This window comes from Podarcis melisellensis (assembly GCF_964234715.1).
Source record: "Podarcis melisellensis genome assembly, chromosome: 2".
Lineage (NCBI taxonomy): Eukaryota > Metazoa > Chordata > Lepidosauria > Squamata > Lacertidae > Podarcis > Podarcis melisellensis.
The window spans coordinates 104305172-104333046 of NC_138529.1; the positions used below are offsets into that span (position 1 = coordinate 104305172).

General features: G+C 47.5%; 1 protein-coding gene and 1 long non-coding RNA gene across 3 annotated transcripts in view; both read left to right on the forward strand.

The window, feature by feature from the left end:
- The window catches only part of LHFPL4 (LHFPL tetraspan subfamily member 4), a 52616-nt gene extending 25173 nt beyond the window's left edge, over positions 1 to 27443 (forward strand). The window contains exons 2-4 of one of the 2 annotated variants that reach the window (XM_081903347.1): positions 20433 to 20669; positions 24799 to 24815; positions 26875 to 27443. In XM_081903347.1, coding sequence (XP_081759473.1) covers positions 20433 to 20669; positions 24799 to 24815; positions 26875 to 26883 — 263 coding nt within the window. In that variant the 3' untranslated portion in view covers positions 26884 to 27443. The remainder of the gene's footprint in view (positions 1 to 20432; positions 20670 to 24798; positions 24816 to 26874) is intronic. The other variant, XM_081903348.1, reaches the window with a different exon arrangement.
- LOC309365462 lies at positions 24822 to 26331 on the forward strand. The gene is made up of 2 exons (XR_014166170.1): positions 24822 to 25598; positions 25954 to 26331. It is a non-coding gene; the product is annotated as an uncharacterized lncRNA (long non-coding RNA).
- Positions 27444 to 27875: the final 432 nt, after the last annotated feature.

Below are 27875 nucleotides of genomic sequence, written 5' to 3' on the forward strand. Positions count from 1 at the left end.
GCGTGATTGTCCGCTGCAGGGCGGAGATGGTCTTACTAGGGATTTCCGCAAGCTTGCTATGGGAGAGCACCTTTCAGCTCAAGAGCAGGGATGTAGATTCAGGTTTTGGAAGTAGGAAAGCCAGGCTCAGATAATAATAATAATTTATTATTGATACCCCGTCCGTCTGGCTGGGTTTTCCCAGCCACTCTGGGCGGCTTCCAACCGAATATTAAAAACAATACAGCGTCAGACATTAAAAACTTCCCTAAACAGGGCCGCCTTCAGTTGTCTTTCAAAAATAAAATACAGTGGTACCTCAGGTTAAGTACTTAATTCATTCCAGAGGTCCATTCTTAACCTGAAACTGTTCTTAACCTGAAGCACCACTTTAGCTAATGGGGCCTCCTGCTGCCACTGCGCCACCGGAGCACGATTTCTGTTCTCATCCTAAAGCAAAGTTCTTAACCTGAAGCACTATTTCTGGGTTAGCGGAGTCTGTAACCTGAAGCGTATGTAACCTGAAGCATATGTAACCTGAGGTAACACTGTAGTTGTTTATTGCCCTGCTGGGAAGGTGTTCCACAGGGCTGGTGCCACTACCGAGAAGGCCCTCTGCCTGGTTCCCTGTAACTTGGCTTCTCGCAGTGAGGGAACCGCCAGAAGGCCCTCGAAGCTGGACCTCAGTGTCTGGGCTGGATGATGGGGGTGGAGTAACTCCTTCAGGTATACTGGACCATATGCTGACTGTACGTTCCCAATATATAGAAGTCAATGCTATAGGAGTGGCACGCTTGGTTTTCGCTTGCATTGAAAGGGGATTGAAGCGGACAAGTGATCAGGGCTGGCCTCAGCACCCAGCATTCTTGGACAGCTCCAGCAACGATTGATCAGGGCCCATCATGGATGTCTGCCTAGGAACCCTGTCCCACCTGCCCCCCAGCCCTCCAAGCAGTGAAACCAAAATGCTTGTTTACAAAGCTATTGTTCTGCCAACCTTACTGTATGCTTGTGAAACATGGACCACTTATAAACACCATCTCCAGCTCCTCAAAAGATTTCATCAACAGTGTCTCCAAAAAACCTTACACATCACTTGGTAGACAGGCGAACTAATACCAGTGTACTGGAAGAAGCAAAGATCACCAGTGTTGAAGCAATAATTCTTCAACACCAGCTTCGTTGGACTGGTTGTGTTGTTCGGATGCCTGATGATCGCCTTCCAAAGCAACTACTCTATTCCGAACTTAAAAATGGAAAGCTTAATGCTGGTGGTCAACAAAAGAGGTTTAAAGACTGTCTCAAGGCAAATCTAAAGAAATGTAGTATAAACACTGACAACTGGGAAACACTGGCTTGCAAGCGCTCCAATTGGAGAACGGCCTTTACCAAATGTGTCATGGGCTTTGAAGACACTCAAACTCAGGACGCAAGGGAGAAACGTGCTAAGAGGAAGGCACGCTTGGCAAACCCTCACCGTGATCAACTCCTGTCCAGAAACCAGTGTCCCCACTGTGGAAGGATGTTTTGATCCAGAATTGGCCTGTGCAGTCACTTACGGACTCACTGTTAAAACCGTGTTTGTGGAAGACAATCTTACTCGGCTACGAGTGATCGCCAAAGAAGCAGCACGTGTTTTTTGCATGCATTGAACACATGACAAGCTACACCTGCTGAAATTCTCTCTTTTATATACCTGTTCGAGTTGCAGAAGCCCCTTTCTCTTTCCCCCCTCTGTCCACCCTACCTGTTACCTTTGTGGTGCCGGGTGAAGATCTTTTATCTGCTCTGTCCTTTGAGCTGTTACAACAGGTTCATTTTTAATTTTGCCGGCTTTGGGTGCATGTCGTTTAAACAGAAAAAGTCCGCTTCTTCTTATGCCATCCTTTTCTTTCTTTTTTTTAAAAGATATTTATTGGCAATTTCACAAATTTTATAAAACATAAAAATCACAAAAAAGACACAAAAAAGAAAAACAAAAATACATACAGCTTACAAGAAAAAACCACATGTATAACTTCATTCCCTTATATGCATGAAACTTACTTTCCCGACCTCCTCATACTTCTCCTTACTGTATTCCATTCTCTAATTAAGTCTCTTCAACAAATCCTTCCCTTAATTTCTATTAGATTTTTAAGCTTACTTTCCATATTCACATAAATGTTACAGCTAGCAACCCCTTAATTTCATAATCCACATCGTCTTAGCATTCCACAATTTTACAGTATTTCTTAAGATAGTCTTTAAATTTTTTTCCAATCTTCTTCCGTCTTCTCTTTCCCCTGGTCTCGGATTCTGCCGGTCATCTCTGCCAGTCCCATATAGTCTATAACTTTCATCTGCCATTCTTCCACGGTGGGTAGTTCTTCTGTCTTCCAATACTTTGCAATAAGTATTCTTGCTGCTGTTGTAGCATACATAAAAAAGTTCTGTCCTTCTTTAACACCAGTTGGCCGACCATACCCAAGAGAAAGGCCTCTGGTTTCTTCACTTATGCCATCCTTTTCAAGGTTTCTTGTTATTGGCTGTTTTACATGATTGTTAGCCACTATTGTTTATTTATTTAATTAATTTGTATGCAAACACACACCTCAGGGCAGTTCACAGCATAAACTATGAGAATGTAAATGTGTCTTCATTTTGTATGCTTATGTTGTGAACCACCCTGTGGTCTTTGGATGAAGGGTGGTATACAAATTTAAATAGCTCAATAAATAAATATTACACACACAAACACACACGCGTGCACACACACACACACACACTTCAATAATAATTATTAATCAATGCCATTTATTGGTCGCTTTATACCACTGTTTGGGTCTCCAGCTATTTTTGGACTACAGTTCCCATCATCCCTGACCTCTGGTCCTGCCAGCTAGGGATGATGGGAGTTGTAGTCCCAAAACAGCTGGAGACCCGTGTTTGGGAAACATACAAAAGGAAAAATCTCAAATTGGCTTGACAATAAATAAAAATAGTCCAGATTATTATTTTTTTGTTTATTTCAAAATGCACATCAAAGCAACACTTTTCTTAGGACCAACTGGGGGGGCAGGGAAGCATCGCCAAACCATGAGCAAGCTTTCGGGCTTAGCTAAGGCCCGTTTCGTTTTCACGGGGAGAATTTCACATGGCTGCTGTCTCTATTAGGTGGCCAGGTGCAGATGAGGACTCTGTGTTTTCCTGGCCATTGCCCACAGCTGCCCAAAGCCAACTGCATGGTTAACCCTGCGTTCATTAAGAGGCAGCTGCCGCCCTGTGTCACAGAAGGGACATCGGGGAGATCCGATTGTGGGCTGAGCAATGGTGCATCAAAGAAAAGAACCCTAAAGGGATGAAGGGGGAGGGGGGATTTCATGCTGCGAATTTTCACCCTGTCATGGCTCAGCTGGCTTTCCTCAATCCTTGGAACAGACAGAGATACCTTGGCTTTGATCTCTCATCCCAGCACAGTCGGATTCTGGCCCCATCTGCATTCGAAGCAAAATCTTATCAGCCCTCCTGTGGCGCGATGGATCAGTGCGTCTGGATGTTAGCCAGAAGGTTGGTGGTTCAAGCCCACCCAGGGATGGCTTTGGGCAGGGTTCCTGCATTGCAGCGGGTTAGACTAGATGAGCCTCAGGATCCCTTCCAACTCTATGATTCTATGATAACCTTGGTTCTCAGTCCGTTCCGAAACCAAAGTGTCCTAAAACCAAGGCGTGCTTTCCCATAGAAAGTACACTGGTACCTCAGGTTACAGATGCTTCAGGTTATAGATGCTTCAGGTTACAGACTCCACTAACCCAGAACCTCGGGTTAAGAACTTTGCTTCAGGTTGAGAACAGAAATCGTGCTCTGGCGGCGCAGTGGCAGCGGGAGGCCCCATTAGCTAAAGTGGTGCTTCAGGTTAAGAACCGTTTCAGGTTAAGAACGGACCTCCAGAAAGAATTAAGTAACGTACTTTTCGCTCTATAAGACGCACCAGACCATAAGAAGCGCCTAGTTTTTGGAGGAGGAAAACAAGAAAAAAATAATATTCTGAATCTCAGAAGCCAGAACAGCAAGAAGGATCACTGCGCAGTGATCCCTCTTGCTGTTTTGGCTTCTGGGATAGCTGTGCAGCCTATATTCACTCCATAAGACGCACACACATTTCCCCTTACTTTTTGGGAGGGAAAAAGTGAGTCCTATAGAGCAAAAAATACGGTACTTAACCCGAGGTACCACTGTAATGTGAAATGGATTAATCCATTCCAGACTTTTAAAAACAACCCCTAAATCAGCAATTTAACAGGAATTTTACTATCTAACGAGACCATTGATCCATAAAATGAAAGCAATAAACAATGTGCTGCAGTCACACAATCCATCAGTAGCAGAACCGGGTTCCACACAGTCACCAAAACAAAACAAAAAAGCTGCAAAAACACAAAATAAATAGTCAAAACAGACAGACCTCAGTATAGCTCAAAACTGAAGTGTGGCACTCAAATTGGCAACATAACATTCAAAATGGAAGCATGGCACTCAAAACGGAGCATGTTTGGCTTCCGAAAAAGAGCCAGTGTGGTGTAGTGGTTAAGAGCGGTAGTCTCGTAATCTGGGGAACCGGGTTCGCTTCCCTGCTCCTCCACATGCAGCTGCTGGGTGACCTTGGGCCAGTCACACTTCTCTGAAGTCTCTCAGCCCCACTCACCTCACAGAGTGTTTGTTGTGGGGGAGGAAGGGAAAAGGAGAATGTTAGCTGCTTTGAGACTCCTTAAAGGGAGTGAAAGGCGGGATATCAAATCCAAACTCTTCTTCTCTTCTTCTTCGCAAACCGGAACACTTAACTTCAGGGTTTGCAGTGTTTGGGTTCAAAGTTGTTTGAGTACCAAGGCGTTTGAGAACCAAGGCACCACTGTACTGTGATTCCGTGACCACTTTAAACAGTCATGGCTTCCCCCAAAGTATCCTGAGAACTGCAAGTGTGCTGTGAGTTCTTAGGAGACCCCCTATTACCAAGGGCAGACCTTTGTCATGTGCCCTGTGCAAGGCCAAAATTTGACGCTGCCCCACTCCCTCCAGCCTTCCCAAAGCTGGGCAACTGCTAGCTAGGCTTTGGGAAGCAAGAAGGAGGACTCTAGGACCCTGTTGGAGCCCTCACACCTCCTTCCCAAAGCCCAGCACTTACTAGGTAGGCACCCCATTGGCCCCTATGCCCACCTCTGCTTTTATGATTTCGGGAGCCACAATTCCCGGAGTTCCCAATGAAGGGGGTTCCAGAATTGTAACTATGCAAGGGGAGCCAGAGGGTCTCATCACAACTCTCAGCACCCTTTGGAAGCCAGTCACCTTAGTTATCAGGGGGAAGCTATGGCTGTTCAAGAGGGACGCGGGTGGCGCTGTGGGTTAAACCACAGAGCCTAGGACTTGCCGATCAGAAGGTCGGCGGTTCGAATCCCCGCGCCGGGGTGAGCTCCCGTTGCTCGGTCCCTGCTCTTGCCCACCTAGCAGTTCGAAAGCACCTCAAAGTGCAAGTAGATAAATAGGTACCACTCCAGCAGGAAGGTAAACGGCGTTTCCAAGCGGCTTAGTCACGTTGTTGTTGTTTAGTCATTCAGTCGTGTCCAACTCTTCGTGACCCCATGGACCAGAGCACGCCAGGCACTCCTGTCTTCCACTGCCTCCCGCAGTTTGGTCAGACTCATGCTGGTAGCTTCGAGAACACTTTCCAACCATCTCGTCCTCTGTTGTCCCCTTCTCCTTCTGCCCTCCATCTTTCCCAGCATCAGGGTCTTTTCCAGGGAGTCTTCTCTTCTCATGAGGTGGCCAAATTATTGGAGCCTCAGCTTTAGGATCTGTCCTTCCAGTGAGCACTCAGGGCTGACTTACACACGCACACACACACACACACAAACAAACAAACACACACTTGTAAATCTGTCTGTACTTTGTTACCCAGAGCTCAAATGTACGACATTTCACACATATGCAATACATACAGGACAGGGCAAAAAATAAATACAGTGGATGCTCAGGTTGCGAACGTGATCCGTGCGGGATGCATGTTTGCAACCCGCAGCGTTTGCAACCCGCAGTGTAACCTGAGGTATGACTGTAAATAGGGGGTCTTATTCCAATGAGGGGCTTTATTCCACATCAGGCATAGGCAAACTCCGGCCTTTCAGATGTTTGAGACTACAATTCCCATCATCCCTAGCTAGCAGGACCAGTGGTCAGGGATGATGGGAATTGTAGTCCCAAACATCCGCAGGGCCGGAGTTTGCCTATGCCTGTTCCGCATGTTAGATGTTTGAAAGGTAGAGGAAACAATGGGGTAGGGCAAGCCTTGTGGGGAGCTACTTCTCCCCCACCCTAATCTCTCAAATACCATGCAGGTAATTATGTTCAGAACTTCTAGGCCACACTGACACAAACCCCCTTGTTCGTAGAGTCCCCAAACCTGTTGCTCTCTGAAGGACTGAGCCTGGCACTCTGCATCCTGTATTGAATCAATGCAGGGTGTAGCATTCCACACTGAAATACGGGACGATCCCGTATTATACAGGACAAGTGGCAACCCTACCTGTATACCTCTGAATATTTGTGACTGGGAGGGTGCTGTGGCATCTGTTTGTGGGCTTCTCACAGGCATCTGGTTGGCCACTGATATTGGATTCTGGATTCTGAAGGCCCATTAGCCTGATCCAGTAAGACTCCCATGCCAGCACTGACCATGAGGCCAGGAGACTGGAGCGCAATTGCGGGCAGAAACACCTGCTACCTGCTTCTTGTGAAAGTGGCCGTGGTGCCTGCATGCTGTTGCCATGGAGAAGGGGATTAAGAGGCCCTTTTTCCTGTCACCCAAACTCACTCTCTTTTCCTTTTGGAATCGGGAAGGCAACGCCACCTTTTGCACAGGGAAAGAGAACAGATTGTGGAGAAAGGTTACCTACATTGGTTCCCAGTACATTTCTGAGCAGAATTCATAGTGTTGGTGCTGACCCTTAAAGCCCTAAACGGCCTCAGCCCTGTATACCTGAAGGAGCGTCTCCACCCCCATCGTTCTGCCCGGACACCGAGGTCCAGCTCGGAGGGTCTTCTGCCAGTTCCCTCCCTACAAGAAGTGAGGTTGCAGGGAGCCAGGCAGAGGGCCTTTGTGGTGGTGGCACCCGCCCTGTGGAACGCCCTCCTATCAGATGTCAAGGAAATAAACAACTATCTGAATTTTAGAAGACACCTGAAAGCAGCCCTGTTTAGGGAAGTTTTTAATGTTTGATGTTTTATTGTGTTTTTAATATTCTGTTGGGAGCCGCCCAGAGTGGCTGGGGAAACCCAGCCAGATAGGTGGGGTATAAATATACAGTGGTGCCTCGCAAGACGAAATTAATCCGTTCCGTGAGGCTCTTTGTATAGCGGTTTTTTCGTCTTGCGAAGCAAGCCCATTGACAGCTTAGCGGATTAGCGCTACAGCTGTCAAGTGGCTTCCAGCGATCAGCTGTTAAGCGGCTTATCAGCGGAACAGCTGATAAGCGGCTTAGCGGCTTAAGAAAAGGGCGAAAAAAGCGAAAAAAACCCGCGGGGGGATGCAAGATTTTTTTCGTCTTGCGAAGCAACCCCATAGGGGAATTCGTTTTACGAAGCGCCTCCAAAACGGAAAACCCTTTCGTCTAGCGGGTTTTTCGTCTTGCGAGGCGTTCGTCTTGCGGGACACCACTGTAATAATAATAATTTATTCTTTATACCCCGCCCATCTGGCTGAGTTTCCCCAGCCACTCTGGGCAGCTTCCAATCGAGTGTTAAAAACAATACAGCATTAAATATTAAAAACTTCCCTAAACAGAGCTGCCTTCAGATGTGTTTTAAAGATAGGAGAGCTGCTTATTTCCTTCACATCTGAAGGGAGGGTGTTCCACAGGGCAGGCGCCACTACCGAGAAGGCCCTCTGTCTGGTTCCCTGTAACCTCACTTCTTGCAATGAGGGAACTGCCGGAAGGCCCTCGGCGCTGGATCTCAGTGTCCGGGCTGAACGATGGGGGTGGAGACGCTCCTTCAGGTATACTGGATCGAGGCCATTTAGGGCTTTAAAGGTCAGCACCAACACTTTGAATTATGCTCGGAAACAATATTATTATTATTATTATTAGGTTTCGGCCGCCCTTGTTTCTGTGTGTGTGTGTGTTGTTTTAAACCTGACTTTTGGGTTTATGCGTATTTAGCTCAGCAGCAGGGCAATCTATACAAATGATTTAACATATGCAAATCAAGCACTCCCCCTAACTGCTTTATTTCCAGAACCATATTCCAAGGTCTTGTAACCGGCTCTTGAGGCACACTGCTTGTGCACATCACAATCTCAGAAATGCCTGGTTGCTCTGTCCCACTCCTAAGTAAATTTGCACAAAAAGGACATTCAAGTGTTCTCTTCTTCCAACCATACTTTGAACTAAGTGTGTTTTGGAGTCTTACATGTAACCTATGATTTCACTTTCATTCCACCAAGGAGTTCAGGGTAGCGTACATGTCAGTATTCGTCAATGTTCTTTTCTAAACATAAGTTTTAATCATTGATGCATCTTCTGTTTCTGTGACTTCAAATGATATTATGCTCATCAGCCAATGTCCCAAACTATTGCTGAAAGCAAGGTGAAAGAGCAATGTCGTCCATCTTCCAAGGGTTGCAAAATCACCTGCTTAGAACTATTTTTGAAATTTTGGGCATTTAGAACTCATGAATCAGAGAATTCTGCAGAAGAAGGTATAACCCATGAGGAAAGATGACCATTCTAGGTCTGGCATGTGAGAGGTTCATAGACCTTCACTCAAGAACCTGAATTATATTTGACTTCACTTTCTTCATGTTTGTATACATGTTGTTGATACATGGCTATTATGACAATCTTTCAGTTCCTGGATTCAACAAGCCGAAGTTTCCGAATTGTGCTGGTTTTGTGCAAGGTTGTATCTTCTAAGTTTTAGATTTTTGTACCTAAGGGAGGAACTCAACATGTTGTCGGTGCAAACAGACCAATCTCCCCTCTCCTCCCTGTTTCAGGTCGTGTTAATTATCATTAAGGGTCAGGCAGGAGTATTCTAAAACCAATAACTTTATTTAAACAAGCTTTCTTCAATGCCTAACTCTCTCTGATCCTCCTGCTCTTTGTCTATATACTTTCTGGGCCACATGACTTCTTGGTAGCTGTTCCCTTAACCTGTGTCTTCCCTCTCTGTGTCATTAAATTGAAATTTGAGATAGACTCCAATATGGATCTGGCGAGAACTCCCAAAAGATGGGCACCAATAGCCTGGCAGAACCACTGAAGCTGGCACTGGCTAGTAGTAGTAGTAGTAATAATAATAATAATAATAATAATAATAATAATAATAATAATAATTTATTATTTATACCCCAGCCACTCTGGGTGGCTTCCAACCAAAGCTCTACAAGCAAAAGGCATAATTTCCCCAAGTAGATAATACTACAGCATAGATCAGCAGCCTAGTTATTCTCCTAACCCTCTTGCTTAGTTCCACATACAGTGGTACCTCGGGTTACAAACACTTCAGGTTACATACGCTTCAAGTTACACACTCCACTAACCCAGAAATAGTACCTCGGGTTAAGAACTCTGCTTCAGGATGAGAACAAAAATTGTGCTCTGGTGGCGCGGCGGCAGCAGGAGGCCCCATTAGCTAAAGTTAGCTAAAGGTTAAGAACAGTTTCAAGTTAAGAACAGACCTCCAGAACGAATTAAGTACTTAACCCGAGGTACCACTGTACATTGATGTGCTCCCCACCATGCACTGTTCTGGGGGTTCTCCTGAACCCAAGCCAATGTGATGAGAGAGAAAGCTCCATGTTGCTAGCAGAAATCCCCGTGTGGGCTTCTCCTAGCAGGACCCGTTAGTTGAATTTAGCCTCGTTTTTTAAGTCTTGCATTTATGAGCAATTTAAATTCCGCTCTCGTCACATGCTTATATAAACATTGCAAATGCATTTCTTCTTCTTTTGCAATGCAGCTGTTAAGTTGACTTTATAAGATGGTGAAAAATGCAATATATTTTTCATCTAAGCTCCCCCCCCCCCCGTTTTTGTTTTTTTTACCTTGACCTTTGTGGTCTGCGTTCTTTGCTTCTGGTGCACAGTCAATTATATTTTATCTCCGTTCTGGTTTGTTTTGGAGAAAGGAATTGTGTGTGTGTGTGTGTGTGTGTGAGAGAGAGAGAGAGAGAGAGAGAGAGAGAGAGAGAGAGAGAACTGGGGAGAGAATGAAAGAGAAGACCTTTCATCTCACGCCTTGCCTTCCCGCTCTCCATATCATATCATTAACCATTCCAGACATTCCTGAGCAGAGAGGTCTCCACGTGCAACAGGGACACCTCAACCTTGGTGTATCAGGCAATTTGAATGCAAATGACTTTGGTCTTTTGGTGGGGGGGGGCAGCTTCAAGAGCAGAACAGAATCCTGAGAGAGACTGATAAGGGGTGGAAGAAAGGTGTGTGCCTTTGTAGGGCGTTAGGGATGAGTTAGGAATGACCAGGCAGTGGAGATTAACTAAAGAAGAGGGTTGCGTTGTGACCCTTCTCTCTTTTGCCCCTTTTCCTACGGATCTCTTCCTGAAGGCGATCCTGCATCTGTACACTGGGGGGGGGGGGGGGGAGAGAGAGAGAGAGAGAGAGAGAGAGGACGTTGACAATATGTTCCAGAATAAGAGCAGCCGTGCAGAGTATCCCAATAGCCTGCATTTGCTCAGCAGCTCTGCTTTATAGAGAAGAGCAGGGGTGTGTTTTTTGGGGTGGGGCAGGAAGGGCATAATAGCTCAGTCATGGAGCATGTGATTTGCATACATAAAACCTCAGCTGGACTTCATGGCATTTCAGGTCGTAGCATAGGGCTCGGGAACCATTTCCAGCTTCCGAGGAGGGAGAAAGAGACTGCATGATGGTCACCAGCCTTGATAGTTATGCTCTGATTCTAAAGTTGAAGGCAGCAATGCTTCTGAATAGGTAGAAGGTAAAAGGTAAAGGACCCCTGGATGGTTAAGTCCAGTCAAAGGCGACTATGGGGTTGTGGTGCTCATCTCGCTTTGAGGCCGAGGGAGCCGGCGTTTGTCCACAGAGAGTTTTCTGGGTCATGTGGCCAGTGGGACTAAACCACTTCTGGCCCAACGGACACTGTGACAGAAACTAGAGAGCATGGAAACACCGTTTACCTTCCCACCACAGCAGTATCTATTTATCTACTCACACTGGTGTGCTTTCAAACTGCTAGGGCAGGGGTCAGCAAACTTTTTCCCTAGGACCTTATGGGGGGGCTGGACTATATTTTTTGAGGGGGAAATAAATGAATTCCTATGCCCCACAAATAACCAAGAGATGCATTTTAAATAAAAGCACACATTCTACTCATGTAAAAACACCAGGCAGGCCCCACAAATAACCCAAAGATGCATTTTAAATAAAAGGACACATTCTACTCATGTAAAAACATGCTGATTCCCAGACCATCCACGGACTGGATTTAGAAGGTGATTGGGCCGGATCTGACCCCCGGGCCTTAGTTTGCCTACCCATGTGCTAGGGTGACAGGAGCTGGGACAGAGCAACGGGAGCTCACCCCGCTGCGGGAATTCGAACCGCCGACCTTCTGATTGGCAAGCCCAAGAGGCTCAGTGGTTTAGACCACAGCGCCACCCGCGTCCCTGCTTCTGAATACCAGTTGCTGGAGGCAACAGGAGGGAAGTGTGTTCTTGCAGCCGAGAATCCTGGGAGCTGTAGTTTGTTAAGGGTGCTGAGAGGCAAGGACCCCCCCCCCCCATTCCCCTCACAGAGCTACAGTTCTCAAAGCGGCTTAACAGTCAATCTCAAGAGCTCCAGGAATGATACCTCTGGGAGGGGAGGGAATAAAGACATTTTGGTGACTAAGGTGACCCGAAATGGCACCCCCCCTCCCGCCTAGGGAAGAAGGGATGAGTGAAGATCTACATCAGGAACACAGGGAGGGATAAAAATCTGCTTCAGGATCTGCTGCCCCTAGGAATCCTGCTACCCAAGGCCTTACATTGCCTCATGTACAGGCCGGCCTGGTTCTTTGCCAATAGTGCACGGATGTTTCTTGGGGCTAATTCCAAAAGGCAGGGGCCACCACGCTGAAGGCCCTGACCCCTCAGTGGTCTTGAACACAGATGCACCATGTCTATCAACACAGAATCCTGCCTCAAGGCCCACTTTTCACTAGTTTAAACCAATTAATTTATCACCCTTTCATACTATAATTCCAGATGGGCAAGCACTGGCCCTCCCAGATGCCATTGGACTCCCATCATCCCTAACCATTGGCAATTCTGGCTGGAGCTGTACAATGTGAGTTTCAAACACCTGGGGAGGCAGGGTTCCTATTTCCGTTCTACAACACCTAAAATCTACTTGCTAGTGTACAAAAATAAAACAGAAGACAATTCCTGCCCACAGGTATACACAACCTAAATAAGGCAGGCAGCCAAAGAGAGTTCTGGGAGAGCCAGTACGATTTTGAGCACAATTCAAAGTGTTAGTGCTGACCTTTAAAGCCCTAAACGACTTTGGCCCAGTATACCTGAAATAGCGTCTCCATCGTTCAGCCTGGACACTGAGGTCCAGCTCTGAGGGTCTTCTGGCAGTTTCCTCACTGCAAAACGTTACAGGGAACCAGGCAGAGGGCCTTCTCGGTGGTGGCACCCGCCCTGTGGAATGCTCTCCCATCAGATGTCAAGGAAATCAACAACTATCTGACTTTTAGAAGACATCTGAAAGCAGACCTGTTTAGGGAAGTTTTAAATGTTTGATGTTTTATTGTGTTTTTAATATTCTGTTGGGAGCCGCCCAGGGGGGCAGGGTATTATTATTATTATTATTATTATTATTATTATTATTATTATTACTACTACGGTTTTATAATTTGTTCCAAGCTGCCCAGAGTGGCTGGGGCAACCCAGTCATTATGGGTGGCATATAAATAAATTAGTAGTAGTAGTAGCAATAATGATGATGATGATAGGGCAGGGACGGAGTACAGTGGTGCCCCGCAAGACAAATGCCTCGCAAGACGGAAAACCCGCTAGACGAAAGGGTTTTCCATTTTGGAGGTGCTTCGCAAAACGAATTTCCCATGGGCTTGCTTTGCAAGACGAAAATGTCTTGCGAGTTCCTGTGGGGGTTTTTTCCTTCCCCCCCCTTTTCCCCAAGCCGCTAAGCCGCTTAAAAGCTGATCCGCTAAGCCGCTTATCAGCTGATCCGCTAAGCCCGCTAAGCCGCTAATAGCGCTAAGCCGCTAATGGGCTTGCTTCGCAAGACGAAAAAACCACAAGACGAAGAGACTCGCGGAAAGGATTATTTTCGTCTTGCGAGGCACCACTGTACCAAGATGGGACAGGAATAGCTTGTCATTTTACAGGTTGAACATTTGAAATGGCTCTTTAAAAGAAAAAGGGAGAGAGAGCTTTGCTCTTCTTAACCTGGCAACCTTTCTGCATTAGGATTCAAACCCCAGATCCTCAATTGCCGGATGCTGGTTTGTGTTCATAGTGCCAGGCTCTGTGGATGCTGTTGGTGAATTTTTAGCCACCCATATGCTCATTGAAAGAGTGGAAGGAGATGAGGGGGGGCGGGGAGAGCCTTGAGGCCTCCAGGCACAACCTCCCTCCATCTCCATGCTCCCCTCCTGTTTGAGCCCAGCTGCTGCCTCCCTCTCTCTGCCACCTAGGCCAAGACCAGGCAAGAGTTCCACATCACTTCTGCTCTGCGTTTGTGTAAATGTCACTCCTTCCTGCAGGGAGCTGGGAGAGTGTTTTCCAGGACACAGTGCTGGCTACAGCCAACCAGAGCAGAGACCTCAACATTCAATCTCCCTCTGTCCCAGCACATCTCTCTCAATTCCCCCCAGTGAGAAAACCAAGCTTGAGAAAGAAGTGGGGGTAGATGGGGAACTGGAAAGGATGGATGCAGATGGGGAAATGAACCCCCGTGACGCTTGCACACAGCTCTGGATTCTAAATTGGCTGCTGCCGCTGAAAAGGAGAGAGAGAAAGAGGAGGGGGAGATCTATTTAGTCATTTGCGCGCAGCAAGCAGAATGTGCTGAATCATCAAGATGTCGAGCCAAAGGTGTCGCTGCATCTCTCACAACACCTCGCAGAGAGGAGGCCTGGTGGAAGGACACCTTTGACAGACAAACAGGCGGCTGCGGTATCTGCTCAGTCCCTTTCTCTAGAAGGGGAGGAGGAGGAGGGGAATCTTTGCCCGTGAAAAGAACTCACGGTTTTGTTTTGCTCAAATGTTCTCGGTTTGCCCGCTTCGCTTGAAGAGATGGCTGATAATATACGACGGGAGCCCCCCTGTTAGCAGGAGAACAGGAGAAGATCCCTGCTTGCAATATAGCCATCAACATCACCATAATTTTATTATTTATAACCCTCCCATCTGGCTGGGTTTCCCCAGCCACTCTGGGCGGCTTACAACATAAAGTGGTACCTCAGGTTACATATGCTTCAGGTTACATACGCTTCAGGTTACAGACTCCGCTAACCCAGAAATAGTACCTTGGATTAAGAACTTTGCTTCGGGATGAGAACAGAAATCATGCTTCAGCAATGCTGCGGCAGCAGGAGGCCCCATTAGCTAAAGTGGTGCTTCAGGTTAAGAACAGTTTCAGGTTAAGAACGGACCTCCAGAACGAATTAAGTACTTAACCCGAGGTACCACTGTATCTAAAAACATACCGGTAATAAAAACACCAATCCTTAAAAACTTCCCTAAACAGGGCTGCCTTCAGATGTCTTCCAAAAGTCAGATAGTCGTTTATTTCCTTGACATCTGAAGGGAAGGCGTACCACAGGGAGGGCGCTTAGTTCCCTGTAACTTCACTTCTGGCAGTGAGGGAACCGCCACAAGGCCCTTGGAGTTGGACCTCAGTGTCCTGGCTGAACGATGGGGGTGGAGATGCTTTTTCAGGTATACTGGGCCGAGGCCGTTTAGGGCTTTAAAAGTCAGCACCAACACGTTGAATTGTGCTCGGAAACATACTGGGAGCCAGTAGAGATCCTTTAGGTCCCAGCAGCCACTCCTGGTCACCAATCTAGCTACCGCATTCTATATTACCGTAATTATAGTTTCTGAGTCACCTTCAAAGGTAGCCCCACGTAGAGCACATTGTAGTGGTCCAAGCGGGAGATAACCAGGGCATGCACCCCACTCTGGCGAGACAGTCTGCGCAAGACAGTCTGTAGGGTCTCAGCCTGCGTACCAGATGGAGCTGGTAAACAGCTGCCCTGGACACAGAATTGACCTGCGCCTCCATGGACAGCTGTGAGTCCAAAATGACTCCCATCTGGTCTTTTAGGGGCATGGTTAGCCCATTCAGGACCAGGAAAACCGCCACATCCACCCGCCCCCGTTCCTCAAGAACAGTAATTCACCTGGTGGGCTTCTCCAATCGCCACAGGTCACTGGCTGGGTTTCTACATGTCCCACTGATTTTAAAGGTGCAGGATGGGGGCCTGGAAAGGTGACGACAACCCTACACACATATAATAGTCGGTGATAAGCAGGTGGCTTGTTTTAGTTGTTTCCCTTTCCGTTGTTTCTTTTTATTTTCAGATCTTGAGCGTTCATAAATCTTGTTGATTTATAAGTCCTGGTGTCACCTCGAGGCCAGCATGTAATGTTCAGCTGTAGCAGCACAGGCCTGGAACATACCGTCAGGACGGAATAGGAGGACTCTAAGAGCCTCTCTCCGGATAAGCCCTGAGATTGATATTATGGCTCAGCTGAGCTGCACATAATACGATTAAGGAGATGAACTCGGGTGGTTGGTCCCAACAAGATCTCGGCACCTGCAGGGCTGTGAGAAATGAGAAATGAAAGGGCAGAGGCTGGATTTTCGTCAGGGGGTGGGTGGGTGGGTTGGCGGTCTGGCTGTAGGTTGGGTTGGTTCGCTCTTAGCAGTTGGACTTAGGATAGGCATGTAGTTGCGGCTGGATTTCAGAGTCATCTGCATCTGTAAAATGTAGCAAATCTGTCGGAGAACAGCTAAGTTAATAGAAGAGAAGGAAACGCTCTCTTCCCTTCTCCTAACCAAAATGTCCTTACAAAAAGTCTGAACGTGCTGTCTCCTGCTTTGAACATACACATTTATTTCACAACAGTGGATGCTGTACAACAGAGGACTTGGATGAAAGGGTATTGCTTCTAGTAGACAACCTGTTTGTTGAGCATCCATCCCAATGGGTTTGTGGAAAATTCAAGCGATGTTAAGTCACAGCGAGTGCCTTTCCAAGCTTTTTAGTGTGTATTCCTCTCACTTCCCTTCTTGCAAAATGACCAACCTTTGAGAAAGAGGGTTTGTTACACTAGACCTTCCAAGTCAGCTACCATTGCGCAACCTGAATTTGCCAGGATGCAGTGGAATCACACCCTAAAATAGCAGCACTCTGGAAGTGCCCTAAAACAATCTAACATTCATATTGGTTTGTTTGTTTGTTTGTTTAAATTATTATTATTATTATTATTATTATTATTATTATTATTGATTTCTATTGTTTTATTGGTTTGTTTGATGCCTAAAAAGGATACAGTGGTACCTCAGGTTAAGTACTTGATTCGTTCCGGAGGTCTGTTCTTAACCTGAAACTGTTCTTAACCTGAAGCACCACTTTAGCTAATGGGGCCTCCTGCTGCTGTCACGCCACTGGAGCACGATTTCTGTTCTTATCCTGAAGCAAAGTTCTTAACCCGAGGTACTATTTCTGGGTTAGTGGAGTCTGTAACCTGAAGAGTATGTAACCTGAAGCATATGTAACCTGAGGTACCACTGTATTCTGTTTCTTAATGTCTGATGTTTTGTTGTGTTTTTATATTCTTCTTCTTTGGCAATCACTCGTAGCCGAGTAAGATTGTCTTCCATAAACATGGCCTTAACAGTGACTGTGGAGGCCAATTCTGAATCCACATGTCCTTCCACAGTGGGGACATAGGTTTCCGGGCAGAAGTTGATCATGGTGAGGGTTTGCCAAGTGTGGTTTCCTCTTAGCACGTTTCTCCCTTTCGTCCTGAGTTTGGGTGTCTTCAAAGCCCATGACAGCATTGGTAGGCTGTTCTCCAACTGGAGTGCTCGCAGGCCATTGTTTCCCACTTGAAGGTGTTTATACTACATTTTTAAAGATTTGCCTTGAGGGAGTCTTAGAACCTCTTTTGTTGACCACCAGCATTACACTTAGCATTTTTAAGTTCGGAATAGAGTAGTTGTGTTTTTATATATGCTGTAAGCCGCCCAGAGTGGCTGGGGAAACCCAGCCAGGTGGGCAGGATAGAGCCATTTAGGTCGACTTAATTATTTTAAAAGGTGGAAAATACAGTGTCTTCTTTAGTTATTGGTTTTTAAACTTCTCCCATCCTCTCCCACCCGAGCCTCTGCCCGAACCTCCTTAGCCGAGATTTTAAAACAATTCCCCTCCTCCCCTTGCTCTGTGTTGTACCTGAGTGTGTGTGTGTGTATAAGCATCTTGTCAAGGTAAGAATAGCTGGGATGATGACTCACATTCCTGTCTGGTTCTAGCTAATGAGCATCCTTCCGCACACCCAGTGCAGGTTTCATATGTCTCCAACCAGGCTTGTTCCTCCCTCCACATTCAGCCCAGGCAGAGGTCCCACAACTGAGGTTGTGCTACAAAAGCAGAGGGTGGTCTACAGGGGAAGGTGTAAACACAACACCCCACACTGTATCAGCAGCACACAATCTGGTGAACGAGGCCTGGGCCTCTGGCGGAGTGGGGTGGCGATGGGGAACCTGCAGCCTCCTCTCTTCTTTATCCTCTGACCGACTGCTGAAAATGAGTTGGAGTCAATCAAGCACCTCGATATGAATGAACAAAAAGGAACTCTTTGGCTGCTGTCATGCAGGGGAAAAAAGCCTCTGGCTGTAGGATCCCACACAGCGGAAACAGGCAAAGCAGATTATGCAGACAAAAGCGTGGTCCGGGAGACAGAATATTCTATACCTGCAGCATCTCTTGACGGATGCCTATGCAAATCAGCCCACCTTTTCTCTTGCAATCCACCAAGATCGGGGCTGCTGGTAGCAATCTGCAGAAGTAATTAAAAACTAAGCGCCCCTAAGGACACAGAGAGCACATTTCCTTTGCAAATGAGTAACCGTGGTTCATCGCCATACAAGAGGGTTTCTATGGGGAAAGTGGGGTCTGCTTTGAGCGTAGGTTCAGCTCCGGCTCCTTGTTCTTCAGAAATGAAGCAGCAATCTAAGGAAGGAGAATCTATCATGTCACCAGCCCCTTTCCCCTGGTGTTTAGTCTAAACATGCATTCCTATAGTTAAAAAGGATTTTCTTCTTGGGCTGGTCTTGGTTGTTAATGGAAAAATCCGAGGGCTCCCTTGGACAAAAACAAAGACACCAACCAGGATAACTTGGAGCAAAACAGCAGCCTGTAGGCTTGGCCTTTATTGAACTGTTGCAACAGGGTGCTCCCCTCACTTGCAGGAGGGAGGAAAGACCCAGAAGAATAGTGTGCAAGGTCTTATAAAGACTTTTGAAATTCCCATCCTGTAGATCAAGCCCACCCCCAGAAACATCATGCATACATCACAGAAAGGAGGGGTTGAGGGAGGAGTTGTGGTGGTAACCTGAGTGTCCTGTCACCTGGCTGGGTCCCCCTTTCCCCCTCCCCATGAGTACTTTCCAGGTGACAGAGGGGAGTTTGCAGTTTCCTGCCCCCAGAGGGAAGAGCTGATTATTGTCCTTTGTTCCAGTCCATGCCGAATCCACTCCCATATGCAAGTTCTTTGTGATCTTGATGGTCTTCTGTCTAGGACCATCAGGGTTGGCATAGCAACTGGGCAGGGCTCCTGTGTATGTACTGGTATGCTCAAGGATTATGGCTGCCCTGTATCAAACCTTCCCCATTTTGTAGTCCTTCCTTCATGGAGTAAAATAAAAGTGGAACAGTGTAAATCCGATGTATGGTTGATTTTCTATGAATTTATAACAGAAGCATAGCATATGTAGTGTGTGAGTGTGAGTGTGTGTGAAGGTTGTACAAACTGAATGATTGGGGGGAGGTTTCCTGCTACAGGTGGAGAGGGTCAAAGCAACATCTCCTTTCTGGGACCCTTTAAAATATTAGGAGACTGTTGTCCTATCTCCTTTCAATATCTCCTGTTAAATAGCTCAACGCACCTATTTTAGTCTTCCGTCATACATTTTTCCACCAACGCTAAGGCTTTTATGTATATCCTACGGCACAACGACATCCTGAGAAGCTTAGCCTCTGTCTTAAAAAAAGGTTTCTAGACCTTATGGATGTAAGGATAGAACCTGAAAACATGTGAGCAGTACCTGAGCCCTTGGATAGCAGCTGAGTAAGGCTTTCAGGGGTCAGAGGGCAGGATGTGAATTCTTTGCCAAGCTCCTGGCACTGCTGCCCCCCTGCCCCTTAGCATTGGGCAGAATAGATGCATGCATGCATGACAAACTTAAAAGTGCATAATATAGTAGTGCAAGCAGTCTCTGTTTGGTGCAGAATTTGGGTTATGTAAGCGAGCTTGAGAATTTGCATAGAACAAAGTATTGTTGTGAGAGTCGGAGGCTGAAGGGCTGGACTAGAGCCTGTCTTAATAGTCCCTTGGCAAAGCTGCCAGGCCCCTCCTTCGTTGTGAAAACAACAGGTAAATGGTCCAAAAGGCCTCTATCTGTGCAACCCTCAGAACTGAGGAGGGTGACTTCTTTGCACCTACATAGGAAATCAAGGGCAAGGGATGATTTTGAGAAAGAGAAGAGCAGAGATCTGCCTCTGGGCTCTGTGAGTATCTTAGGACGCTACGTCGCCCTCCTGCTCGGAGATCGGATGTGGAAGCAGTGAACTGCAGCTGCCTGTCAGGAGTGTTTCAGCTGCACCTCCATCTATGTGCAGCCTGTATATTTGCAAACAAACACATATGTCGCAAAATGCTGAAAAAGCCTCTAGCGACCTCCTTGTATGAAGGGAACCAAACCTGGGTAAGAGCCGAACCCTTTGGCACATGGTTTGTGGGGGAAGCCTACCAGCATATACCGTATTTTTTGCTCTATAAGACTCACTTTTCCCCTTCTAAATAGTAAGGGGAAATGTGTGTGCGTCTTATGGAGCGAATGCAGGCTGCACAGCTTTCCCAGAAGCCAGAACAGGAAGAGGGATTGCTTCTTTCGCTGCACAGCGATCCCTCTTGCTGTTCTGACTTCTGAGATTCAGAATATTTTTTTTCTTGTTTTCCTCCTCCAAAAACTAGGTGCGTCTTGTGGTCTGGTGCGTCTTATAGAGCGAAAAATACGGTGCTCGCTATATGTCTTGCAGAGGTCCCTACTCCTTTCCAGACTGCAAAGCAGAGCAATTGATTTCAGCCCTGTTGCGTTAACCACATGCCTCCCCCACCCCTGTTTATTTCTTTGTTCCATCCAGCTCTCTGCCTGGTGCTGGGCTGCATGATATTCCCAGATGGCTGGGATTCAGAGACCGTCAGGGACATGTGTGGGGAGAAGACGGGCAAGTACTCGCTGGGCGACTGCTCCGTGCGCTGGGCTTACATCCTAGCCATCATTGGCATCTTGAATGCCCTCATTCTCTCCTTCCTGGCCTTTGTCCTCGGCAACCGGCAGAACGACCTGCTTCATGAGGAGCTCAAAACAGAGAACAAAGGTGAGTGTCGCTGCCCTCCCTGTGCCCCTCTGTGATGCAGCAGAGCTTCCTCAAGCCCTGAAGCAGATATCGGGAGTGCAGAAGGTAGAGCTTTGGGAAGGAGGTGTGAGGGCTCTGATAGGGTACCAGAGTCCTCCTGCCTCCTTCCCAAAGCATGGTTAGCACTTACCTAGCTTTTAGGAGGAGGTGGGAGGGTGACAAGCCAGGGTGCGGCCCACGATTTGTGTGTAGAAATACTCTTGTGGCCCACTTGCTGTGAACAGTTGGGCTGCCCTTAGATAGAGGGAGCCTGCCTTTCCTGGCGTTGTGGGTTAAACCACAGAGCTAAGGACTTGCCAATCAGAAGGTCGACGGGTCACCGTGACGAGGTGAGCTCCCGTTGCTCGTCCCTGCTCCTGCCAACCTAGCAGTTCGAAAGCACACCAGTGCAAGTAGATAAATAGGTACCACTCCAGCGGGAAGGTAAACGGTGTTTCCGTGCGCTGCTCTGGTTCGCCAGAAGCGGCTTAGTCATGCTGGCCACATGACCCGGAAAAACTGTCTGCGGACAAACGCCAGCTCCTTGGCCTATAGAGCGAGATGAGCACCACAACCCCAGAGTCGTTCGCGACTGGATCTAATGGTCAGGGGTACCTTTACCTTTACCTTTCCTGAGAAATAACTTCTCTAGGTTCACCTTTATGCTGTGGTGAAGCACAGTCCAAAAAGGTGAGGGAGGGCACAAACCTCCATTCCTGGTCCAAGAAGGACATCATCCTCACCCTGCCACATGACCAATTTCGCAAAAACCCAGTGCTTGCTAGGGTTCCCTACCCGCCTAAACAGGTTGGCAGAAGTTGTCGCGTGTCATTTTCTTTGCAATTTTGCAAATTGATATCTAGCACAGAATTCAGCATGCAGAGAATTTTGCTAATTTTCCTGCCTCCCATGGCTATAGATAATTTTAAAGACAGACAGGGGTAGTTTGCGGAATGTCAAAAGCCAGCGGGGTGTCTGAAGAGAACCCGCCAAATACACACTAGCAAGGGGGTGGGCTTCAGGTGTTTCACCCCTCATTGCCTCTCCCCATAAGCAGAAGGAGACCTGCACGAAGGAAACCAGAGGCGTGTTTGTTTAGTATGTTCGATCTGTTCAGATCAGAGAACTGTGTTGCAGGTTTTTATTGGGTGCAGCGTGCATGCATATAGCAGATTGAAGCTGTGCCTTCAATAAGTGAAATACCTCTTACACAAAACAGAAGCAGTTCATTATATTTACCAGATTTAGGGAAACTTTGGCCCTCCAAATGTTGCTGAGCCGCAGCAAATATGGCCAGTGTTCAGAGATGGTGGGAGCTGTAGTTCAGCGACATGTGGAGCATCAAAGGCCCCCCACATGATTATATACACCAGGGAGAGGCAAACCCGATCCTCCAGATGTTTTGGGACTACAACTCCCATCATCCCTAACCACTGGTCCTGTTAGCTAGGGATGATGGGAGTTGTAGTCCCAAAACATCTAGAGGGCCGAGTTTGCCTGTGCCTGATACACACACACACACACACACACACACACACACACACACACCTTCATGATGAAGGCCAGACTAACTTGGATTTTCATCCAATACTGCTCCCACCCAAGGAAGTAGTTGCTGCAACGGCAAGAGAAGGTGCACCATTACGGCAAGAGAAGGTGCACCATTACGTTTACAAAAATGTGAAGCATGCATAAAATGCACATATTCCTGAAAATAACCTTTTAGAAATGCATTACGAGGCGAAAACACTTTGCAAAAATGTGTGCACGGTTTTAAAATGGTATACAAACATCCGTATTAGGAGAAACCCCTGCTAAAATGCTTTTGAGTTTTCACTGCAGTCCTACCTTGGTTGCCGAACGGGATCCGTTCCGGAAGTCCGTTCAACTTCCGAAAACGGTTCGACAACCAAGGCATGTGGCTTCCGATCGGCTGCAGGAGCTTCTTCCACTCAGTCGGAAGCCGCATCGGACGTTTAGCTTCAAAGAACGTTCGCAAACCGGAACACTCAGTTCCCGGTTTGCGGCGTTCGGGAGCCAAAACATTCAAGTCAGAAGGCGTTCGGGATCCAAGGTACGACTGTATTTTTATCAGTGCCGGATTTACATATATGCTAAACAAACTATAGCTTAGGGCCCCACTCTCTTGGGGGCCCCCCAAAAAAAATTAAAGGGGGGGGGGGAACCGGATGTACATTTCCAAAATATAAGATAAAAAACAAATAAAATAAAACCTACATACCGCAATGGTGGCAAATGGCTTTAGGTACCTATTAGGTCCATAAATTACCATATAGCATATATTCAACTCAAAAAAACCAGCGACAATTTGTTGTTGACAAAGGACAGCTGGACATATAAAGGGCCCCATTACCTTCAGTAGCTTGGGGCCTCATCAAACCTAAATTTATATGGATAACAAACTGATGTGGAAATGTGAGATCTGAATTAAGACTAGAGAAAATTGAGAAACTGAGAGAAACTGAAATCGACGGACTTTCCCATCCCTATATAGACTTAGGATCTCTCTCTCACACACAGACCATTTGTGCTCTTTAAATCAGCCTCCCAGCCCTCCACTTTTGGACCAAGGTGCATTCAAACTCCAGGGTTCTGCTGCTGCCACTCTGAGTCCTTTAGGCCATGGAGGGAAAACAGCGGCCACCTTCTGTTTCTGCTCATGCTTCCCCTGGCCTTGCCGAGGCTTGGGTGGGAGCCAGGGAAACCGAAGGTGCCTAATTGGAAATGTAATTAATCATAATAAATCTCCTGGCCTCCGGGCTTGGTCCATCTGCTCGAATCAAGACAAGGCAGTCTCGCCAGCCGGAACCCAAGTGCTTGAGCTACTGCTGGGAGGGAACCGCCAGCCAAGCAAATCCCTGCTTTTTTTGTTGATGCACAGAGAGAAAAAACAAAATATTCCTTGTGCACACTTGTCCCGAGGTCAGTAGATCCTGCAGCAACCCACTCCTCTGCGGACCCTACAGTGACGGCTCCTGAAAACAATTACCTTCCCCAGGTCTTTTTCAAACAAGGGATGAATAAGCCACATTATAGTCACATTAACCCTTCCCCAACCCAAATTAAGCAGCCTTGTATCCTTTCCTTTATTTGCTAGCTTTGCAGCGACTCCTTATTCCCGAGCGTTTATCAGCAATAAGTCAGCGATAATTTGCAGAGCTGCTTCTCCTGCAGATCAGGTGGATTTTAAAGGCAGAGCTTGCAAGAGCTGGTTGGGAGAGTTGGCAGACTTTGTCCAACTTCACATGCCATGGGGCAAGGGAGAAAAGAAAAATAAATATTGCTGCTGCAGCAGCAACAGCAGCAGGAAGACAGGTGATGTCCTTTCTGCTGTCCCTCTGCTTTTTTGTGTGTGTTTTTTAAGGAATAGCTGCACACTTCCGTGCTGGAGTTGTAGAGCAAAATAAAGTCTCTGCCAGAAAAGTATTCCCAAATGAAAAATGAAATTAATCTTAAGTAATAAAACAAAAAGGGACATGGGTGGCGCTGTGGTAAAACCTCAGCGCCTAGGACTTGCTGATCGCATGGTCGGCGGTTCGAATCCCTGCGACGGGGTGCGCTCCCGTCGTTCGGTCCCAGCGCCTGCCAACCTAGCAGTTCGAAAGCACCTCCGGGTGCAAGTAGATAAATAGGGACCGCTTACCTGCGGGAAGGTAAACAGCGTTCCGTGTGCTGCGCTGGCTCGCCAGATGCAGCTTGTCACGCTGGCCACGTGACCCGGAAGTGTCTGCGGACAGCGCTGGCTCCCGGCCTATAGAGTGAGATGAGCGCACAACCCTAGAGTCTGGCAAGACTGGCCCGTACGGGCAGGGGTACCTTTACCTAATAAAACAAAAACAGAAAGCCGCAACACTAAAACACAAACTGCAGAATTGTTTAAAACAGAGTGGTAGTAGCTTAATGGTGCCCGTTTCTGAACATTTATAGCCCGTGATTAGGCTGAAAGTCACAGAGCATCCATCTTGTGGCATCACACCCCAGGAGGCAATCAGAGCAGCCAAAGAAGCTTTAGAGTGAGGAAATAAGTCTGTTAGGGAACCCCTGGAAGCCAGAAATCAACCCTAACCTTTTCTTTTTATATTTTCAACAGATTTTGTTGGCACTGCGGTAAGTTCTTTGTGTCGGTGTGGCCTCGCGGCCTGGTCTGTGCTACACCTGTTAGTGGAGACCTAGCCTAGTTCTGTCATGTCCCTGTCCACATATCTGTACTGTGTTAGGAGGAGACTACCCCACTTTTTGTCTTAAGAGAATGAGAGTGAGAGTGCGAGAGTTGAGTGTACGGACACACATTTATGTTCCATGCTGTCTCACCCGTCTACCCCTCTCCTCTTTGTCTGGGGAAATGGGAGCTACAAGTAGGCAGATTCGCGGGCTCTTTGTGTTGTGGCAAACCCCTGTCCCCCTGACTATCTGTGCACATACAGTGCTCAGGATGTGACCCAGCCCAGGGGGGTCATGGCGCTGCATCACTGCAGTGTATAGCTCCCAACACTTCAAACTCAGACATCTCCAGTCATTGCAGCACCAACATCTGGTCTCACTATATACAGCTGTGAGGTTAGGATATAGGCACACCACCCATGGGCAGGTGGAAAATCGTGATGCCACTTCAACAACCCTTCCCGCCGTCTCTCACTCAGGGGAAACACCACCAAACCAAACTTCCCCTCTTCCAGGCTATCACCCTGGTCACAGGCCTGTCGCCTACAGTGCTGGGCCGACAATTCGGTCTCCTGACTTGGCGGGGTGCCCCATATCTCCCTGAAGGAACAACCTAAAGGGAAAACACCCTTTGTTGTCAATCCTGCCTCACAGAGCAGAGCCCGTCCTTTAACTAAGGCAGGCTCTGAAGCACAGACCTGCAAGGCATATCTGCTACTAATATATACAGTGGTGCCCCGCAAGACGAATGCCTCGCAAGACGGAAAACCCGCTAGACGAAAGGGTTTTCCGTTTTGGAGGTGCTTCGCAAAACGAATTTCCTATGGGCTTGCTTCGCAAGACGAAAATGTCTTGCGAGTTCATGCAGGGTTTTTTTTCCTTCCCCCCCCTTTTTCCCAAGCCGCTAAGCCGTTTATCAGCTGATCCGCTAAGCCGCTTATCAGCTGATCCGCTAAGCCTGCTAAGCCACTAATAGCGCTGATCCGCTAAGCCACTAATGGGCTTGCTTCGCAAGACGAAAAAACCGCAAGACGAAGAGACTCGCAGAACGGATTCTTTTCGTCTTGCGAGGCACCACTGTAAGGAAGTTGGTGCCATTTAAAAAAAAATTGGTCATCAGATCATTTGCCCAGTCTCATACGCAAACAGAAATTAGATTCGGATGCAGATTGGGTGCACACATGCAGTCTTGCACACAGGCAAATGTTTCTTGTTCCTTCAACTACATCACTGTGTTAGAGAACAGTTCAGAGTGACTTTAATTTAGGAAGTGGGGCTAAATTGGCACCTTTATCATGGCCTAGAATGGTCCATCAGCCTCGGGTTAAGACGAAGCATAGCAACTTGAGCTGAGGGCTTGGTGGGGATCAACGTATCTCCTTTGTTAAATGCTACATCACAATTCTGTATAACAATTGAACTGAGTATTGGGGCACAGAACTAAACATTCTCAATTTCCTTTCCTTTTCTTGTTTCTTTTTTTTAAAAGATCACTACTAAGATTCTAGACCAAGCTTCCTCAAACTCAGCCCTCCAGATGTTTTTTTGGCCTACAGCTCCCATGATCCCTAGCTAGCAGGACCAGTGGTCAGGGATGATGGGAATTGTAGTCTCAAAAATATCTGGAGGGCTGAGTTTGAGGAAGCCTGCTCTAGCCACTATGGCTGTGAAGATAAGCTTGAAAGTGCCTAGTGAAACTGACATCTTAGAAGATTTTGAAGTGGGGAGGGCGTCCAGGAACAACAGCCAGGGTCACACATAGCTCGTAACCCCTCCATGCAAATGGCAGGAAATCTAGCAGTTGTCAATTCGCATAGGTACTATCCACAGAATTCAGCATTCCTCGAGGCAGGGTTTGGGGTTATGTGGATGCAGAATTTTAGCTGTTCTCTCCACCGCTGCCACCACCGCGCACCCCAAGCAAGAGTACATACAGCACTCCTATTGCCAGCTTCTGTGCAGTCTTGTTTATATTGGTGACGCTCTTGTGTTTTCTCCTCCGCAGAGGATATAATGTAGAAGAAGCAGGAGGGCCCTTCTCTCCTTGGTATCTGGATTGAACTCTCTCATCCTTCCTCCTCCCTCCCCACCTCCCTCACTGCCTTTCCTTCGCTGCTGCCAATGGGGGGGAAACGTCCAACTCGAAGCCTCAGAATCTGCAGACCTCACCTGCGTGCCACTTCCGGAGACACGTCCATCCCTCATGATTTGCCAGCTTTGGCCTCCGCCCCCTCTGCTGATTGGCTGCCGATGGAGGAGAGTGTGACACCGGTACCCCTACCCTTACCCCAAACCTACCACATTGGGGGACGAGGCGATGCGCACACTTCGACCTGGTCTTTCAAAGATGTGACGCCCCTGGGACTTTTTAACACGTTCTTTTCAAAGGGATTTCCCAGCCTTTCCGGGAAAAGCTTCCAGGGCGTTCCCCAGTACCCTCCTTCCCAAGAACCAACCAAGAACTGGTGCCAAGACGCTACCGCTGCAACAGACTCTGCCAGGGCCACCTCCTTGCCAAGTCTTTCTCCATTTTTAACCTTTCAGCAACTTTGCCCGCCCTTCGGCCCAAAGAGACTGGCCCATTTGATACTTTTACATGTAAATTTAAATTGTCTCTGAACAGGGTAAGGTGTGCCCGAATCCCCACCCCCGTTCCCTTTGGGGATTTCAGCCACCAGAAAACTTTTGCATTCTCCACTCATCCTGCCCAGGTAATGCAGCTGTATCATGAAGGGTGATGCCGAAGGGGGGACCGGGGTGGGGTGGGAGGATCAGAGTTGGCTAGCTGGCTTCTCTCTCCAGCCGCTGCTGTGGGGTGCGACAACATCTCCGCCTGTAGGGTGACTCCTCTTAACACTGAATGTAACCCTTGGGCCTGGAGAGCGAGCGGTGGAAGAGAAGCAAAGGTGAGAAGCAAAACGGGGGTTCGTGCCAAATAGCATTTTCCTCGAACCTGGTGTCTGCTTGGGGTGGGGGCAATGCTTTGCTTCCCTGCCTGGAACCAGT